Genomic DNA, 20,929 nt, shown 5'->3' with positions numbered 1-20,929 from the left:
TAATAATACAAAAATTAGCTGGGTGTGATGGTGGACTCGTGTAGTCCCAAATACTCAGGAGGCGGAGGCACAAAAAGCTTGAACCCCAGGAGGCAGAGGTTGCAATGAGCCAAGATCGTGCCACTGTACTCTAGCCTGGGCGATAGAGTGAGACTGTGTCTCCAAAAAAAAGAAAGAAAGAAGAAGACAATATTGTAAATAGTGGTACACATCAAACTAAAGAAAAAGTAAGAATGGCCGGACGCGGTGGCTCACTCCTGTAATCACAGCACTTTGGGAGGCCGGGGCGGGTGGATCACCTGAGGTTGGGAGTTCGAGACCAGCCTGAGCAACGTGGAGAAACCCTGTCTCTACTAAAAATACACAATTAGCCGGATATGGTGGCGCATGCCTGTAATCCCAGCTACTCAGGAGGCTGACGCAGGAGAATCGCTTGAACCCAGGAGGCAGAGGTTGTGGTGAGCTGAGATCGCACCATTGCACTCCAGCCTGGGCAATAAGAGGAAGCTCCATCTCGAAAAAAAAAAAAGGAAGAATGTGACTGGCTTCTTACATTTGCCAAATAGAAGCAAAAGAAGCCTTTCTAATTCAGGTAGTAGTAACCCAGCCCACTAGTATTTGGTGATTAGATCCTAAGTCTGCATATATTAATAGTATTCATTTGCCTGGCCCCTAGTGTATATTATCACAGCCCTATTTGAAATGATAGGAAATAGTTATCATGAGCTTCTTATCTTTTGGACTAATTACATTTCTGTTGCAGTCTATCATAAAGAAAAAAACTAATAAAAAATTTTAATGTATGAAGCTATTTATCATGGAATTAAAAATTAGAAATAGCTGCCCCAAATTAGAGTAATGGTTAAGTGATTTGGGCACAAACATTTGATGAAATATTCTACAGGCATTATGTTTATGAGTTTGAAATAATAATAATTATTATTTTTTTGTTTTTGAGACAGAGTCTTGCTCTGTCACACAGGCTGGAGTGCAGTTACATGATCTCAGCTCACTGCAACCTCTGCCTCTGAGGTTCAAGTGATTCTCGTGCCTCAGCCGCCCGAGTAGCTGGGATTACAGGCCTATGCCTCCACATCCTGCTAATTTTTTATATTTTTAGGGTTTCACTATTGGCTAGGCTGGTCTTGAACTCCTGGCCTCAAGTGATCTGGCTGCCTTGGCCTCCCAAAGTGCTGTGATAACAGGTATGAGCCACTGCGCCCAGCTAAAATAATAATACTTATGACTGTGAAAATTGAATAAAATAGTGTATAGAGGCTGGGCGCAGTGGTGTAATTCCAATGCTTTGGGAGGCCAAGGTGGGAGGGTCACTTGAGGCCAGGAGTTTAACTCTACCCCCCACCCCCCAAAAAATAAAATAAAATTAGCTGGACATGGTGGTGCACACCTGTAGTCCTAGCTGCTTGAGAGGCTGAGGTGGGAGGATTGCTTGAGCCCAGGAGTTTGAGGTTACAGTGGGCTGTGATTCATAGTTACAACTCTTTGCATAAAAAAGAAATAAATTTGAGCTAACAAAGGAGGTAAAAGTTGTCTTAAGAATTCAAGGATAGCTGGGCGCGGTGGCTCACACCTGTAATCCCAGCACTTTTGGGAGGGCGAGGCGGGCGGATCACGAGGTCAGGAGATCAAGACCATCCTGGCTAACACGGTGAAACCCTGACTCTACTAAAAATACCAAAAATTAGCCGGGTGTGGTGGCGGGCTCCTGTAGTCCTAGCTACTTGGGAGGCTGAGGCGGGAGAATGGTGTGAACCCGGGAGGCAGAGGTTGCAGTGAGCCGCAATCGCGCCACTGTACTCCAGCCTGGGCGACAGAGCGAGACTCCGTCTCAAAAAAAAAAAAAAAAAAAAAAAGAATTCAAGGATATTTCGTAGAACTCAAGGGATGGCAGAATATGTCTTTCTGGAATTTACATGCTACCTATGTATCTACAAAACATTTTATACATAGAAAATTTATGAAAAGAAGTATATTACAATGTAACTGTGATCATCATAATGGTGGAATTGTTTTTTTCTACTTTTTGTATTTGATAAGGTGAAATTATATTAAATGCTAGTGATTAAAAAGTAATAATTTAATGGCTTTTAGCCTGTGTTAGTATTTTATAAAGAATATTGTTCACACAGCTTATAAAGGAACCCAATATCTAGTGTCTAAATTCATCTTTCATAATTCACCATCATTAAATACATTCCTGTTGAAACAAATATGACTCAGAGCTGAACATGTCTTTTGTGTGAAATCATCAGTTCTTAGAATATGTAAACCTTGAGAGCTCTGATTGGACTTAATTCTTAGTGTTTAGACCCTTCAGTTATTTTAACTCTGCATTTTTAGTTGGCCAACAAAAATATTATGTTCAAAATAAAGAAAAAGAATAGTTATGTATGCACAGAGTATATGTATGTAAATGATAATTTTATAAATAGAGGAAATTTAACAGAATTATGTAGCTATAGATTACATGCATTATCTATCATAGGATATTATCTCTAGGGTCTGAGAAGGAGTACCTTGTCACTAATTGAAAAAAAAATCAACCTTTTACCTTCTACCCTATCTAGCACATATTTGTTCTTCGGGAGCGCCCTGAAACCGTGTTAATAGATCTCATTCAGAGGACAAAGGATGCAGTAAGAGAGCTGGACAATCTGCAGTATCGAAAGATGAAGAAACTCCTTTTCCAGGAGGCACATAATGGACCAGCAGTAGAAGCACAGGAAGAAGAAGAGGTAAGAGATAAAAAAATGACTCCAATATTGAATTTTCACTATTGGTTTCTTTCCTTATGCAGCTTGCCCTGCCATAATTTACCTTATATACCAAGGGTTTCCAGGTTGTATTTTCTCAACACTGGTCCTATAAAATCCCAGTTAGGAATAAAAAAAGGTCCTTTTTTCTTGGAGAAATAAGAAAAGTTAAAAAAAAAATTTTTTAAGTCTTTAATCATGTTAGATTGCATGCTCTAAATCCAACCCCTTTATGGTACACAATGTCATAATGAAGGTTCTGAGAAGTCCTTCGTTAAAGAAACTTGTTCATCTTTGTTTAGTCTAGGCCTTCTCTAATTTCTTGACCACTGAACCTGTTTTTTTATTTTTTAATTTTTTTATTTATTTTGAGATGGAGTTTTGCTCTTGTTGCCCAGGTTGGAGTGCAATGACATGATCTCGGCTCACTGCAACCTCCACCTCCCTGGTTCAAGCGATTCTCCTGCCTCAGCCTCCCGAGTAGCTGGGATTATAGGCGCGCACCACCACACCTGACTAATTTTTATTTTATTTTATTTTTTGTATTTTTAGTAGAGACGGGGTTTCACCACATTGGCCAGGCTGGTCTTGAACTCCTGACCTCAGGTGGCCCACCTGCCTCGGCCTCCCAAAGTGCTGGGATTACAGGCATGGGCCACTGTGCCCAGCCTGAGCCCTTTTTTGACTGATTGTCCAGTTCCATATGATGTGCTTTTGGAAGTTCTTGAATTACAGAATGTGAAGGTTGAATGTACTCTCTCAGAAGTCATGAGAAAGTTAGTAGGCATTCGACTGTGTCACCAAAGAAACTTGATTTCATTCCATCTACACCTTTTTTTTTTTTTTTTTTTTTTTTTTTTAAAGACAGGGTCTTGCTCTGTAGCCCCAGTTTGGAGTACAGTGGCACGATCTCGGCTCACTGCAATCTCCACCTCCCGGGTTCAAGCGATTCTCCCCCTTCAGCCTCCCGAATAGCTGGGACTACAGGTGCGCCACCACACCCAACTAATTTTTTGTATGTTTAGTAGAGGCGGGGTTTCGCTATGTTGGCCAGGCTGTTCTCCATCTCCTGGCCTCAAGTGATTCATCTGCCTCAGCCTCCCAAAGTGCTAGGATTACAGGTGTGAGCCACCGCACCTGGCCTACACTGTTCTAAAATACTCATTTTACAGATACCAAAAGCAAGGCCACAATAAATTAAGTTGCTCACTGTAGGTAGAGGAACATGGGTTCAAATTCATACCTCTTTTACTCTCAAGGCCAAGTTCTGTGTTGCCTCTTAGGGAGCATGGAAATACAGATTTGCTATAGAAGTATTATAGAACTTCCTCATGAAGCAATATACATATTAAGTATATTATGTGTAAAGCTATTTTTTCCCTCTAAATATTTTGTTTCTTCTTTGCCCCGTCAGAATTCATAAAATTTTATTCTTTTCTATTGCTTTCCATCGAGAGAGACCACTTTGTATTCTGAAACCGTGCTCAATACTTTCTTTTCTCTTTTTAATATCACTAAATAAATAATGAACTGTCAAATATAAGACTTTATAAACTTACAATTTTTGGTTTGGGGATTATTTTTAGTTCTTAATGATAGTCACTAGAAAATTGGGATGATTTCAGATATGTGAAATACTTTAATAAAGTGAAATTAATAAAATTCTATATAGTTAAATTGTTAACAACATCTGTGTTAGGCTGGGGATGTAAGAAAAGTCCCTATCTATATATGTGTCTGTGTTTATTAAATTCTGCATATCTTAAAGAATTCTGGTATGGTAAGACTACTGTAATGTTAGTGCCCAGATACTACAGCTGCCCGTTTACATCAGAAAAACATTCTTATGATTGTGATTTGAAACAATATAATATGTAATTGTTAGTTTACACAAGAAGAGGTAGGAATTAATGTTAAATTATTTGGTGGTAAAAAGATAATCTAGAGTTCCCCAAAAACCTATTGAAATACAAAAAAAAAAAAAAAAAGAAAGACAAGAAAGGTAATCTAGAGACTATGTTTTCCGGAAGAAAGAAGAATCTACTTATGAAAGGCTGATTTAATAAAGAAGAATAACAACTACAATGAAGTTTCTAGTACTTTATTTTTTTTTAAATGCTCCTTATGGAGCAGGGCTACCCCGTAGGCACTGTGCCCAGAATAGCCAGTGCTTTTTTTTTTTTAAAGGAGAGATTTGTATTAACCAAGAATTATTGAGAAATAAGCAGGATCTCTATATATACCCCATGAAATGTATTGTAGAAACGGTTATTTTAAAATATCAAGCAATTTAGATAAAATATTGTACTTTGAAAATCACCCAAATCTGATCAGCTGACTTTGTTTTAGACAGTTGGTTGAATTTTTTTGTGATTTACTTGTTGGTCATTTTTGTTTTTCAATAAACTAACAGTTGATAAACTTCCTGGTCTTGGAAAATAAAAGCAATTTCTCATGATAGACCAACTTTCTGAGACTGTCTGCCAAGTGGTATGCTAGGTGCTTATAGTCAAGAATTCAGAAGAGAGAGAGATATATATATATTTGAACTGAACTGAATGTCCTTTTCTTTTAGGAACAAGATCATGGTGTTGGCCGGACAGGAACAGTTAATAGTGTTGGAAGTAATCAATCCATTCCCAGCATGTCCATCAGTGCCAGCAGCCAAAGCAGTAGTGTTAACAGTCTTCCAGATGTCTCAGATGACAAGAGTGAGCTAGACATGATGGAGGGAGACCACACAGTGATGTCTAACAGTTCTGTTATCCATTTAAAACCAGTGAGTATTTGGATTTCAATGAAAAAAATTCAATGTTGGTAAACTGTTTTCTTCATCTGTTAGTTTAAGAGAAGGAAGAAGGAAGATAAGGAAGTTTCCCGAAGTTTGGAACATGGCTGGGCTCAGTGGCTCATGCCTGTAATCCCAGCACTTTGGGAGGCCGAGGCGGGTGGATCACTTGAGGCCAGGAGTTCAAGACCAGCCTGGCCGACATGGTGAAACCCTGTCTCTACTAAAAATACAAAAATTAGCTAGGCATGGTGGCACGTGCCTGTACTCCCATACTCCCAGCTACTTGGGAGGTTGAGGTGGGAGAATCGCTTGAACCTAGGAGGTGGAGGTTGCAGTGAGCCAAGATCCCACCACTGCAGTCCAGCCTGGGCGACAGAGTGAGACCCTATCTCAAAAAAAAAAAAAGTTTGGAACATTTTTTAATGGAAAAAGCCTTGTTAACTCCTAACCTGTTATCTCCATTTGGAAAATTCATGTTTTGAGAATACAAAAAGAATGTGGAACTATTTCAAAATATTAGAAGAAAAAGTACAGAAACTTCAAATATATTATTTGACATTATTTACATGAAAAATAAAATACTAAAAAATAGGAAGGATACACATAAAATGATAATGGTTGCCTTTGGGGAGTGAGAAATGGTTGGGATGAGTGATGATCAAAAGTGAATTTTATGTTATCCATAATGTTTATATCTTTTTTTTTTTTTTGAAATGGAGTCTCACTCTGTCACCCAGGCTGGAGTGCAGTGGCCACAATCTTGACCCACTGCAACCTCCACCTCTCAGGTTCAAGCGATCCTCCTGCCTCAGCCTCCTGAGTAGCTGGAATTACAGGTGTGTGCCACCCTGCCTGGCTAATTTTTGTATTCTTAGTAGAGACAGGGTTTCACCATGTTGGCCAGGCTAGTCTCAAACTCCTGACCTCAAGTGATCCACCTGCCTCAGCCTCCCAAAGTGCTGGGATTACAGGTGTGAGCCACTGTGCCAAGACGTTTATATCTTTTTTTTCTTTCTTTCTTTCTTTTTTTTTTTTTTTTTTTTTTTTTTTATGAGACAGAGTTTTGCTCTTGTTGCCCAGTCTGGAGTGCAGTGGCGCGATCTCGGCTCACTGCAACCTCTGCCTCCTGGGTTCAAGCAATTCTTGTTCCTCAGCCTCCTGAGTAGCTGGGATTACAGGTGTGCACCACTACGCCCAGCTAATTTTTTGTATTTTTAGTAGCAAAGAAGTTTCATCATGTTGGCCAGGCTGGTCTCGAACTCCCAACCTCAGGTGATCCACCTGCATTGGCCTCCCAAAGTACAGGGATTACAGGCGTGAGCCACTGCACCCAGTCTGTATCTTAAAAATAAAGCTGAATGTAATTGTAGAAAACTGTAGATTCTGGGTTTAGGAAATGTGGGTGTTTGCTGCATTACTCTTTACCCTTTTGAATATAAAATGTTAAATCTTCTGAAAAATACTGGAAAGTCAGGTAACTCCTTTTAACAATTAACAGGAATGCTAAGGCTGGGAGTAGAGGCCCACCCCTGTAATTCTAGCATTTTGGGAAGCTGAGGCGGGCAGATTGCTTGAGCCTGGAGTTGGAGAACAGCCTGGGCAACATGGTGAAACCCTGTCTCCACAAAAAAATTTAAAAATTAGCTCGGCATGGTGGTGCATGCTTCTAATCTCAGCTACTCGGGAGGCTAAGGTGGTAGGTTCACTTGAACCCAGGAGGTAGAGGTTTTCAGTGAGCCAAGATCGTACCACTGCACCTCAGCCTGGGTGATAGAGTGAGACTGTATCTCAAAAAACAAACAAACAAAAAATAGGAATGCTTCCTTTTTCACTTCACAGCTTGTGTTATTATCTAAAAGTAGTAGGTACAATGGCTAAAAGCTGGAAACAACCCAAATTATTCATCAACGGATGTATTAACAAATTGTGGTTTATAGGCCAGGTGTAGTGGTTTACACCTGTAATCCCAGCACTTTGGGAGGCCGAGGCGGGCGGATCATGAGGTCAAGAGATTGAGACCATCCTGGCCAACATGGTGAAACACCGTCTCTACTAAAAATACAAAAATTAGCCAGGCGTGGTGGCACACACCTGTAATCCCGGCTACTCAGGAGTCTGAGACAGAAGAATCGCTTGAACCCAGGAGGCAGAGGTTGCAGTGAGCCGAGATCATGCCACTGCACTCCAGCCTGGTGACAGAATGAGACTGTCTCAAAAAAAAAAAAAAACTGTGGTTTTTACATCCAGTAGAATATTATTCAGCTATAAAAAGGAATGAAGTTCTAATACATGCTGCCATATGGTTGAATCTTGAAAACATGTTAAGTGATAAAAGCCTAGACACAAAAGGACAAATATTGTATAATTAAACTTCTATAAAATATCTAAAATAGGCAAATTCATAGTGACAGAAAGTAGGTTAGGAGTTACCAGAGACTGGGTGGAGGTCAAAATAGAGAGTTATTGCTAATGGATGCAGAGTTTCTGTTTGGGTTGATGAAAAAGTTTTGGAAGTAATAGGTGATAGCTATACAACGTTGAGAGTATAATTAATACCACTTAAAATGGTTAAAATGGGCTGGGCACTGTGGCTCATTCCTATAATCCCAGCACTTGGGGAGGCTGATTCAGGAGTATCACTTGAGGCCAGGAGTTCAAGACCAGCCTGGGCAACATAGGGAGACCCCATCTGTTTTAAAAAAAAGAAAAGAAAAGAAAAGAAAAACAGCCAGGTGTGGCATATGCCTGTGGCCCCATCTACTCAAGAGGCTGAGTGGTGGAGGCCCACTGAGTAGTGGAGGATCAGTTGAGCCTGGGAGATCAAGGCTGCAATTAGCCTTGATCATACCACTGCACTGCATTCTGGGCAACAAAATGGAGACCCTGTCTCAAAAAAAAAAAAAAAAAAGATTATTCCCACAATTAATTGGTTGCTACTTAACTGATGTTCTCTTCAGCTAACAAATTGAGTTCAGGGAAGGATATCAGTCCTTCAGTTTTTTACAACTGTTTTTGTTTTTGCTTATTTTGGACAGATGGCAGAAGTATTAAAAAGATAGCTCCATTGCTTCCAAAACCCAAGAGCCTTTGAGCAATTAATTTTCTGCTACTCCTATTTAAAACATTGACTATATTGGCTACATGTTTCATCAGCTTTGTTTTCAAGTTATGTTAAAGCTTTTCAATTTTGCATATAATCGGTAGGATATAAATCTAGTCATGTGCCAGGCACAGTGACTCACGCATGTAATCCCAACATATTGGGAGGCCAAGGCAGGCAGATTGCTTGAGCCCAGTAGTTCAAGACCAGCCTGGGCAACATGGCAGAACCCCATCTCTACAAAAAATACAAAAGTTAGCTGGGCATGGTAGTGCATGCCTGTGGTCCCAGCTACCTGGGAGGCTGAGGTGGGAGGATCGCTAGAGCCCAGGAAGATGACGCTGCAGTGAGCCATTGAGTGTTTACCACTGCACTCCAACCTGGGTGACAAAGCGAGATCCTGTCTCAAACAACAAACAAATCAATCAGTCAATCTAGTCATGTGCATTTTCTTGTCCTGAGTCTGTGTACTATTTTATACCCTGTACAAATAATTTCTTCTAATTATATTGAAAATAAAGTTGGACATATTGGCTTCCACCTGTCATCCTAGCACTTTGGAAGGCCAAGGAGGGAGGATTGCTTGAGCCCAGGAGTTCTAGACCAGCCTAGTCAACATAGGGAGACCTTGTTTCTAAAAAAATAAAATTAGCCTGGCCTGATAGCCCGTGCCTGTAGTTCCAGCTTCTCAGGAGTCTGAGGTAGGCAGATCGTTTGAGCTTGGGAGGTTGAAGCTACAGTGAGCTATGGTCATACCACTGTACTCCAATCTGGGTGACACAGTGAGACCCTGTTTCTAAAGAAAAAAGAAGACCAGCATTTCTACTTTTTGGCTTTGCTTTTTAAAATTATGTCTTTGAGATTGATTGATCAAGTTGTCTTTAAACTTTAATTTCCATAAAGATTCAAACAAACTGTTCACCTTACATAATATTGTCTTTTTTTTTTTTTTTTCCTAGGAGGAAGAAAATTACAGAGAAGAGGGAGATCCTAGAACAAGAGCATCAGATCCACAATCTCCACCCCAAGTATCTCGTCACAAATCACACTATCGTAATCGAGAACACTTTGCTACTATACGGACAGCATCACTGGTATGTACTTCCCCGAATTAGAGATAAATATATTTTTCATGTGGGACCTTGGCAATATAAACTCAAGTATAGCTATATATTGTTTTGTATTTGGGTTTTATTTTACGAAATACTCATTTAATATTTAAGTGCCTATTAAGAGAAAGATGTTATTCAGAGAACTCTGAGAAATGTTAAACTAACAATGTCTTCATGACACGTACACAAAAAACGAGTATGTTAGAATATCTTAAATAAGATAACTACAAGGCACTAAAGAGGAATTCAGATAACTTTTGATTAGGAGCATAAATGAAGTATTTATGAAATAGTTTGAGTGTTTAAAATTAGTTGGATTTAGGCACAGCAGGGAGAGGAGAAATGAATGGTATTTCCATATAAGAAGAATGTGGGCCAGGCACAGTGGCTCATGCCTGTAATCCCAGCACTTTGGGAGGCCGAAGTGGGCGGATCACGAGGTCAGGAGATCGAGACCATCTTGGCTAACACGATGAAACCCCATCTCTACTAAAAATACGAAAAATTAGCCGGGCGTGGTGGCAGGAGCCTGTAGTCCCAGCTACTTGAGAGGCTGAGGCAGGAGAATGGCGTGAACCTGGGAGGCAGAGCTTGCGGTGGGCAGAGATCACACCACTGCACTCCAGCCTGGGCGACAGAGCAAGACTCTGTCTCAAAAAAAAAAAAAAAAAAAAAAAGAATGTGGACAGTAAGGAAATATATTATGTGGGGCTCACCAGAAAGAGGGGAATATTGGAAATGGCAAGCAGTACAATGTGGTATACTCTAAATGTCATTCTGATTTTCCATATAATATGGATTATCTGTTCATTACAAGGATGCTATAATGGGGCACTTAAAATCCTAATCAGACAGATAAGTAAAACCAAAGCATGATAAAGGATACTAAGGATACAATGAAATTACATTAAGATACCATAAGAAAAGTAGGCTATTAGAAAACATAATGTAAAGGCTGGGTATGGTAGCTCATGCCTGTAATTGTAGCACTTTGGGAGGCTGAGGTGGGCGGACCACTTGAGCTCATGAGTTTGAGACCAGCCTGGGCAACATGGTGAAACTCCATCTCTACAAAAAATACAAAATTCAGGTGGGGTGCGGTAGCTCACACCTCTAATCCCAGCAATTTGGGAGGCTGAAGTAAGTGGATCGACTGAGGTCAGGAGTTCAAGACCAGCCTGGCCAACATGGCGAAACCCTGTCTCTGCTAAAAATAGAAAAATTAGCTGGGCATGGTGGCGTGTGCCTGTAATCCCAGCTACTCAGGAGGCTGAGGCTGGAGAATCGCTTGAACCCGGGAGGCGGAGGCTGCAGTGAGCTGAGATAGTCCCTCTGCGCTCCAGCCTGGGTGACAGAGGTAGACCCTATCTCAAAAAAAAAAAAAAAAAAAAAAAATTTCAGCTGGGTGTGGTGGCATGTGCCTGTAGTCCCATATACTTGGGAGACTGAGTCAGGAGGATTGATTGAGCCCAAGAGATGGAGGTTGCAGTGAGCCGAGATCACGCCACTGCACTCCAGCCTGGGTGACAGTGCCAGACCCTGTCTCAAAAAAAAAAAAAAAAAAAAGGAAAGGAAGAAAAAAGAAAGAAAGAAAAGAAGAGAGAGAGAAAAGAAAGGAAGGAAGAAAGGAAAGGAAGGAAATGAGGAAATGAGGCCAGGCGTGGTGGCTCACACCTGTAATCCCAGCACTTTGGGAGGCTGAGGCGGGTGGATCACCTGAGGTCAGGTTGCGAGACCAACCTGGCCAACATGGTGAAACCTCATCTCTACTAAAAACTACAAAAATTAGCTGGGCGTGGTGGCGGGCACCTGTAATCCTGGCTACTTGGGAGGCTGAGGCAGGAGAATTGCTTGAACCCAGGAGGCGGAGGTTGGAGTGAGCTGAGATTGCACGATTGCCCTCCAGCCTGGGCGTCAGAGCGAGACTCTGTCTCAAAAACTAAAAAATAAAAAAAAGAAAAGAAAATATGATGGGGAAAAAAAGATATGATAGCTATCTGACTTCTCAACTATGTAATAAGCAGATGTTGTAAATCCTATGCTGTAGTTCATGAATCTATATGACATGTGGGGTCGGGAACATAGTACCCTACCATAAGTCAGGTTATTCCTACTATTCTGCAACATGTAAATAACACTTTGAACAGAGCAAGTGGTAAAGATTGCTTAATTTTTGCATGACTATTTTGATAAATATGTTGAGAAGGACCAGCTCAAAGGAAAACCTCTTGGTAACTTGGCATAAGTTAAATGTTTCCCAAGAAAGTGTTCTCTCCCAAAGTTTGGCTTCCTCAAATCAATTAAGGACATTTTAAATTTATGGATTTAATGAATCAAAAATCTGAAAGAGATTTATATTTTTAAAGCCAGTAGTTTCATTTACTTCACTTAAAATATTCAGAGCATAAGTAGTTTTTTAATACAAATAAGCATAGCTATATTATTCATTATAAGTGCTATATACCATAACTTAGTCTACCTTCTCCTGCCTTGGATTTTTTTCATACAATAAAATGCACAGATCTTAGGTATTCAATTTGAAGAATTTTTACAATTCTGTACACCTGCCTTAACCGTCTGAAACAAGGTACAGTTATCCCTCAGTATCTGTGAGGGATTGGTTCCAGGACTCTCCACAAATCCCAAAATCCACCGATAACCCAAGTGCCTTATATAAAATGGTGGGCCGGGTGGAGTGGCTCACAGCTCTAATCCCAGCACTTTGCGAGGCCAAGGCAGGCAGATCACTTGAGGTCAGGAGTTCGAGACCAGCCTGGCTAACATGGTGAAACCCTGTCTCTACTAAAAATACAAAAATTAGCCGGGCATGATGGCAGGCGCCTGTAATCCCAGCTACTCAGGAGGTTGAGGCAGGAGAATTGCTTGAACCTGAGAGGCGGAGGTTGCAGTGAGCTGAGATTGCGCCATTGCACTCCAGCCTGGGGGACAAGAGTGAGACTTCGTCTCAAAAAATAAAAAAAAGAAATCAGGAGTTCGAGACCAGCCTGGCCAACATGGTGAAACCCTGTCTCTACTAAAAATACAAAAAATTAGCTGGGTATGGTGGTGCATGCCGGTAGTCCCAGCTACTCAGGAGCCTGAGGTGGGAGAATCACTTAAACCTAGGAGGCAAAGGCTGCAGTGAGCTGAGATCGTGCCACTGTACTCCAGCGTGGGCAACCCACCGACCCTGTCTTTGAAAAAGAATTGAAAACGTTATCAACAAGATGAAAGATAACAAGTATTGGCAAAAAGGGGAACTGTTACACATTGTTGGTGATAACCTAAATTAGTATGGCCATTTTGGAAAATGGTGTGGAGGTTCCTCAAAAAACTAAAAATAGAACTACCATATGATCCAGTAATTCCACTTCTGGGTACATATTTAAAGGAACTGAAATTAATATGTTGAAGGGATATCTGCACTCCCATGTTCATTGCAGCATTATTCACAATAGCTAAGTCATGGAATCAACCTAAGTGCCTATCAGTGGATGAGTGGATAAAGAAAATGTAGCATATATACACAATGGAATACCATTCAGCCTTAAAAAGGAAAAATCCTGTCATTTGCAAGAACATGAATGAATCTGGAGGATTATGCTAAGTGAAATAAGGCAAGCACAGAAAGACAGATACCACATGATCTCACTTTTATGTGGAATCTAGAAAAATAAAGTTGAACTCATAGAATAGAGGTAGAGAGTAGAGTGATAAGTTACTAGAATTTAGGGAGAGAGAGAAATGGGGAGTTGTTGATCAAAATGTACAAAGTTTCAGAAAGATAGGAGGAATAGGTTTGGAGATCTTTTGCATAGCCAGGTGACTATAGTCGACAATAATATATTGAATATTTTGAAATAATTAAAAGTAGATCTCAAATGTCTCACCATAAAAAATGATGCATAAGGTGATGGATATGTTAGATTGATTTAATTTAATATGTTGAATACATATATCAGTATATCACATGTACTCCATAAATGTATACAATTATGATTTGTCAAAACATTAACATTTTTTAAAGCAATTGAAAACAGGTACTCAGACAAGTGCATGTACACACAGTCACAGCAGCAGTTTTCACAGTAGCCAAAAGATGGAAAGAACACAAATGTCCATCAATGGATGAGTGGATAAACAAATTGTGCTATATATGTACAGTGGAATTTTATTCAGCTATAAAAGGAAATGAAATACTGATACATACTACAACATGGATAAACTTCAAAAACATGCTGAGTGAAAGAAACCAGCCATAAAAACTCATATGACACTACTTATATGATATATGCAGAATAGGTATATCTATAGAGACAAAAAGCAGATTGATGGTTACCAGGAGGGGAGAATGGAGAGCAACTGCTTAATAGGTATGGGATTTTCTTCTGAGGTGATAAACATGCTTTATAACTAGATAAAGGTGATAGTTGCATGGCATGGTAAATACACTAAACATATTGAATTGTTCACTTTAAGGTGATTAATTTTATGTCTTGCATTTTATCTTGATTTTTAAATTGAGGTTTGTTTTTTGTTTTTTTTTTTCTTTGTGGTCAGTGTTTTTTGTGTCCTGCCCAAGAAGTATTTGCTTACTCCAAGGTTATAAAGATATTTTGTGTTTCTGCTTTCTGATTCTGGGTTTTACATTCAGTTCAAATGATCCTTCTCAAATTAATTTTTATATATGACATAAGTGATATAGGGAGTCAAGGTTTATTTGTTTTTTCCTATGTAAAGAACCACTTGTTTCAGCAGGATTTGCTAAAAACACTATCCTCTGAATTAACTTGACTTTCTTGGTAGAAAAATCAATTGAACATATGTGGATCTCTTTCTAGTTTTTATTCTATTTCCTTGATCTACTTAGCCTATCTTAAAGCCAGTATCACATTGTCTTGATTACTATAGTGCTGCATGTCCTCCAAATATTTTTTTTCCTCAAGATTGTTTTGGATATTCTAGGTTCTTTTATATCCCCATATAAATTTTAGAACCAGTCAATTTCTTTAAAAGACTTGTTGGAAATTTCCTTGGAATCTGCTAACATTGGGATATTTTACACTAATTCCCTACTTAGTTAATATAGAATTGTCTAAAATGCTTTTCGAAGAAGAATGTTTTATTTTCTTCTTTTCCTTACATTATTTGTATGTCTAGGTTACGAGGCAAATGCAAGAACATGAGCAGGACTCTGAGCTTAGAGAACAAATGTCTGGCTATAAGCGAATGAGGCGACAACATCAAAAGCAACTGATGACTCTGGAAAATAAGCTAAAGGCTGAGATGGATGAACATCGCCTCAGATTAGACAAAGATCTTGAAACTCAGCGTAACAATTTTGCTGCAGAAATGGAGAAACTTATCAAGAAACACCAGGCTGCTATGGAGAAAGAGGTGGCTTATTCAGTATTATTACTTTGCTTATTTTAGGTTTTGAATGTCTCAGAATTAACCAACATGGCAGTTTGATGTTAGCGTATCTGTTCCCAGGAACCAAGCAAATTGGGGAAAAGGAGAAGCATTTATGTGACTTATATAAAGGTTTCTGTAAATTGATATTACAAGAAAAGGTGGCACCTGTGTGTTTTATCTCTCACTAATTTTGTGTGTGCGTCATTTAAAACAAATCAGTCTTAAAACTGTTCATTGGAGTAGTCCACTTTATAGTTTTTGTAATAGCCAACAAAATTTTGAGTCTGAAAAATTGATGTGTTTTAATATCAAGTACTAGGTCTGGGAACTAATAAGACATGGGACCATTTCCTGATTCTTGATAGTTTTGTAGTGTCACAATAGGTAAGTTACTCAGTTATTTTAAGCTTTTCGTTTCCTAGTTATCTGAGGAGTTTGCTAAATCTCCTATCATTAGGTGATTTAGGTCTCAAAAAGTCACTTTTATTCTCTTTTTTGTATTTTTTGGAAACTACCCTTGAATTTCTGGCAGCATTTTAATATCAGAATGATTTAAGATTACTGTAATAAATACAGATAATGTTGGAGATTATAAGTTATGAAAGATTCAGATTCAGATTGAGCTCATTTGATTACTGACAAATAATTGTCATTATTTTACATGATAAAAGTTAGTTTTTAGGATTTTTGTTATGTGAAACCTTTTCTTCTAATGTTTTTGGTGTCCCATTGTTTTACTTTTTTTGATAGCCATGTTTGTCAAGTAGAATGTAGACTTCTCAGTAAATTCACACAATATCATTAAAATATGTCCAGGTAGTCTGCAGTGAGGCATTATTTATCATAGCTACCCTCTTCTCCCTTTTCACAAAAAAAGAACATTCTTATAGTAGTAGGGACCTTGACAAAATAATTTATAGTATAAATACATATTTGATTTTGAAATAATTTGATGAAACAATGTATACATATTTAAAATCCTCTGGGCATTGGATATTTTCATTTTTTTATTTTTTATTTTATTTTTATTATTTTTTGAGACAGAATCTCCCTCTGTCGCCCAGGCTGGAGTGCAGTGGTATGATCTCAGCTCACTGCAACCTCTGCTCTCCAAGTTCAAACAATTCTCCTGCCTCAGCCTCCCAAGTAGCTGAGACTACAGGTGCATCTACTATGCCTGGCTAATTTTTCATCTACCATGCCTGGCTAATTTTTGTATTATTTTTATTTTAGTAGAAAAGGGGTTTCACCATGTTAATCAGGCTGGTCTCAAATCCTTGACCTCAGGTGACCTTCCTGCCTCGGCCTCCCAAAGTGCTGGGATTATAGATGTGAGCCACCACACTTGATAGATATTATTTTTAATAGCTTGGGAAAAGGCGATACTAACATATTTAGGAAAACAATTCCTGAAGCAGATATGCAATGTGGTAACAAATTTGTTTTAAAAGTATATAACCAGGATGGGTGCAGTGGCTCACACCTGTAATCCCACCACTTTGGGAGGCCGAGGTGAGATTACTTGAGCCCAGGAGTTCAAGACCAGCCTGGGCAACATGGGAAGACTCTGTCTCCACACACACAAAAAATAAATTAGCTGAGCAGGGTGGCATACGCCTGTAGTTCCAGCTACTCAGGAGGCTGAGGTGGGAAGATCACTTGAGCTCAGGAGGAGGCTGCGATGAGCCATGATTGTACCACTGCACTCCAGCCTGGGTGACAGAGTGAGACCCTGTAACATATTTTTTGAGACAGGCACTCGCCCTGTTACCCAGCTGGTCTAGAACTCCTGGGCTCAGGTGATCCTCCCACCTCAGCCTCTCAAAGTGTTGGGATTACAGGTATGAGCCACAATACCTACTTAATTATATACATACAAATATATGTGTGTATGTGTATGTGTGTGTGTTTGAGACATGAACATTTATAGAAAAAATTAGAGTCCGGGCATGGTGGCTCACGCCTGTAATCCCAGCACTTTGGGAGGCCGAGGTGGGTGGATCACCTGAGCTCAGGAGTTCAAGACCAGCTTGGCCAACATGGCGACACCCCATCTCTTCTAAAAATACAAAAATTAGCCAGGCGTGGTGTCACACACCCGTAGTCCCAGCTACTTGGGAGGCTGAGGCAGGAGAATCACTTGAACCCGGGAAGCGGAGGTTGCAGTGAGCCGAGCTCGTGCCACTGCACTGCAGCCAGGGTAACAGAGCAAGACTCCATCTCAAAAATAATAATTTAAAAAAAAGAAAAAATTACAAAAGATATGCACCAAAATGTTTACATTGGTTATCTCTGGATGCCAAAATTATGTAAGATGTTTCTTGTTTTTCTGTATTTTGTAAATATTCTACAATGAACGTGTATTGCCTATAGAATCAGAAATAAAATATAGCATTTGTTTTGTTTTACTGAGGGATTGAGGGTTGGGAGGAAGGTATACTTCTGTTAAATGAAATAAAAAGTTGACAACATTTTTGACCCTGTAAGAGATCAACATTTCAAAGATGAGTTTCATCTTACTGATTCTATGAAGTTCAAATTATAAGGATGCCAAGTAGCACATGTTTATAATTTGGTTCAGTCTTTTATTTTGGTAATGTTTCTAATGATTTCTTGTTCTTAGAAAATAAAAGGTATTCTTAATGATGTATATTAAACCACTACTTTAAATCTATCTACTTAACTAAATTTGATTCATTTTTTAAACTTCATATAGGCTAAAGTGATGTCCAATGAAGAGAAAAAATTTCAGCAACATATTCAGGCCCAACAGAAGAAAGAACTGAATAGTTTTCTCGAGTCCCAGAAAAGAGAGTATAAACTTCGAAAAGAGCAGCTTAAAGAGGTACTTATGTCATAAAACTTTTCAAGCAAATTTTCTGCTTATTAATTATATCCAATGGTGACCAACTCATAGAAGCATTAGGATAAAATTATCTTTTGTTGTTTATGGTCACTAAATGGGTATTAGTTTAAATGATGACATTGATTATAATCAGTTACCCTTAACTGAGTTATTTAGTTGAGTAGGATTTAAAATGAATCATTTCCTGAAAATATACTTTTTTAATGTTTTTATTTTATATTTATTTATTTTTGAGACAAAGAGTCTCGCTCTGTCACCCAGGCTCGAGTGCAGTGGCGCGCTCTCGGCTCACTTCAAGCTCCGCCTACTGGGTTCACGCCATTCTCCTGCCTCAGCCTCCCTAGTAGCTGGGACTACAGGCGCCCACCACCACACCCGGCAAACATTTGGTATTTTTTTTAGTAGAGACGGGGTTTCACCATGTTAGCCAGGATGGTCTCGATCTCCTGACCTTGTGATCCGCCTGCCTCGGCCTCCCAAAGTGCTAGGATTACAGGCATGAGCCATCGTGCCTGGCCTTATGTTTTTATTTTTTGTGTGTATTTTTTGAGACAGTCTTATTCTGTTCCACGGGCTGGAGTGCAGTGGCACAATCATAGCTCACTGCAGCTTCGACCTCCCGTGCTCAAGGAATCCTGCTTTAGCCTTCCAAGTAGCTGGGAACACAAGCACACACCACCACTCCTGGCTGATTTTTAAATTTATTTTTTGTAGAGACAGGGTCTTGCCATGTTGCCTAGTCTGGTCTCAAACTCCTGGGCTCAAGCAGTCTGCCTACCTCGGCTTCCCAAAGTGCTGGGATTATAGGCATGAGCCACCGCACCTGATCACATTTATTACTTTAAAAGTAAACAATAATGTCTTACTTTTGGATCAGAAGATTATAATAATTTGTTTTTATGCCAATTTAAATGTAGAATAAGGGAGATATTTGCTTATCAGGTTTTTTTTAAGTAGAATATGCTGATTATTTCTTTGTGGCTACAGGGTTTCATATTTGTTTGCCCTTTCTTGTGCTGCCCGGCCTCCCCCCCACCCCCCGCTTTTGAGACGGAAGTCTCACTCTGTCATACAGGCTGGAGTGCAGTGGTGTGATCTTGGCTCACTGCAGCCTCCCCTCCCCCCAGGTTGAAAGGATTCTCCTGCCTCAGCCCCCCCGAGTAGCTGGGATTACAGGTGTGTGCCACCATGCCTGGCTAATTTGTATATTTTTTTTAGTAGAGACGGGGTTTCACCATGTTAGCCAGGCTGGTTTCAAACTCCTGACCTCAGACGATCTACCCACCTCGGCCCCCCAAAGTGCTGGGATTACAAGAGTTAGCCACCACTCCCGGCTCCTGTGCTGCTTTTTGTTTGTTTGTTTGGTTTGGTTTGGTTTGGTTTGGTTTGGTTTGGTTTGGTTTGGTTTGGTTTGGTTTGAGATGGAGTCTCACTCTGTTGCCCAGGCTGGGGTGCAGTGGCATGATCTCGGCTCACTGCAACCTTTGCCGCCTGGGTTCAAGTGATTCTCCTGCCTCAGCCTCTTGAGTAGCTGGCATTACAGGCGACTGCCACCACGCCTGGCTGATTTTTGTATTTTTAGTAGAGATGAGGGTTTCACCATCTTGGCCAGGCTGGTCTTGAGCTCCTGACCTTGTGATCCACCCGCCTCAGCCTCCCAAAGTGCTGGGACTACAGGCGTGAGCCACAACATCCAGCTGACAACTTTTTTTTTTTTTTTTTTGAGACAGAGTCTTGCTCTGTCACCCAGGCTGGAGTGCAGTGGCGCGATCTCGGCTCACTGCAAGCTCTGCCTCCCAGGTTCACACCATTCTCCTGCCTCCGGCTCCCGAGTAGCTGGGACTACAGGGACCCACCACCACGCCCGGCTAATTTTTTGTATTTTTGGTAGAGACTGGATTTCACCATGTTAGCCAGGATGGTCTCAATCTCCTGACCTCATGATCTGCTCGCCTTGGCCTCCCAAAGTGCTGGGATTACAGGCGTGACCCACCATGCCTGGCCCGACAACTTCTTAAAGAGGATCATTATTCAAGATAGTCACTAGGACAGAAAAATGATATGTCTTTTAATTTATCCACCCCCCCGTCTTATAGGATGATTGAAATTTTTAGTTCATATAATTAATTAGCATACTATGATACATCGATTGATTTTGATAAAATAAGTATAATCAATTTGATATTAATGATTTTTGTATGTGTAGGAATTTGCCTTATAATCAGATACGTATGTCTTGTTGTGTACATATTGGTGGCACAAAGACTTGCTCTATATCTTGCCAAGTGAGCTTCACTGACAAGATTTTTACAACTCTAAATGGTATAATTTGCAGTATACTCCCATGACTATAATTCGAAAGCCAAACTCTACTGGAAGTTTGAGTTTGAAACAATAGTAAATAGAGTTTCCAACTATAAATAAATCTCCAACAAAATGCAGTTGTTTTGTTTTCCAGTGAAATCAGACTTTAGCTTTATGGATTAGTTTGTTTAGATAATCCTTTAGGCATATACCATATAGTCAAACAAATAAATGCATTTTCTTTTAGAAGCTAAGTTGTTGTGTATGTATTTGTGTTCATTTAGAATAATGATTCTCAGTAGAGAGGAAGGGACATATCAGAGTCTTGGAGGGGAGAGTTCCCTGGCAGAAGATTTTGAAAAAGATACCCAGGTATGGCCAGGCGCGGTGGCTCACCCCTGTAATCCCAGCACTTTGGGAGGCCGAGGCGGGCAAATCACAAGGTCGGGAGTTTGAGACTAGCCTGCCCAATATGGTGAAACACTGTCTCTACTAAAAATACAAAAAAATTAGCCAGGCGTGGTGGCACATACTTATAATCCCAGCTACTCAGGAGGCTGAGGCAGG

At 39.9% G+C, this 20,929-nt stretch overlaps 1 protein-coding gene across 3 annotated transcripts in view; it reads left to right on the top strand.

The window, feature by feature from the left end:
- The window catches only part of TAOK1 (TAO kinase 1), a 165,939-nt gene that overhangs the window by 103,692 nt on the left and 41,318 nt on the right, over positions 1-20,929 (top strand). For all 3 annotated transcript variants that reach the window (XM_024350393.3, XM_063798761.1, XM_054670112.2), the window contains 5 exons: positions 2,589-2,756; positions 5,350-5,553; positions 9,625-9,759; positions 14,938-15,174; positions 17,909-18,037. In XM_024350393.3, coding sequence (XP_024206161.1) covers positions 2,589-2,756; positions 5,350-5,553; positions 9,625-9,759; positions 14,938-15,174; positions 17,909-18,037 — 873 coding nt within the window. The remainder of the gene's footprint in view (positions 1-2,588; positions 2,757-5,349; positions 5,554-9,624; positions 9,760-14,937; positions 15,175-17,908; positions 18,038-20,929) is intronic.

Source organism: Pan troglodytes, chromosome 19 (genome assembly GCF_028858775.2).
Source record: "Pan troglodytes isolate AG18354 chromosome 19, NHGRI_mPanTro3-v2.0_pri, whole genome shotgun sequence".
NCBI lineage: Eukaryota > Metazoa > Chordata > Mammalia > Primates > Hominidae > Pan > Pan troglodytes.
Note: the sequence above shows the minus strand (reverse complement) of the source record. Positions and strands in the feature narration are given on the sequence as shown.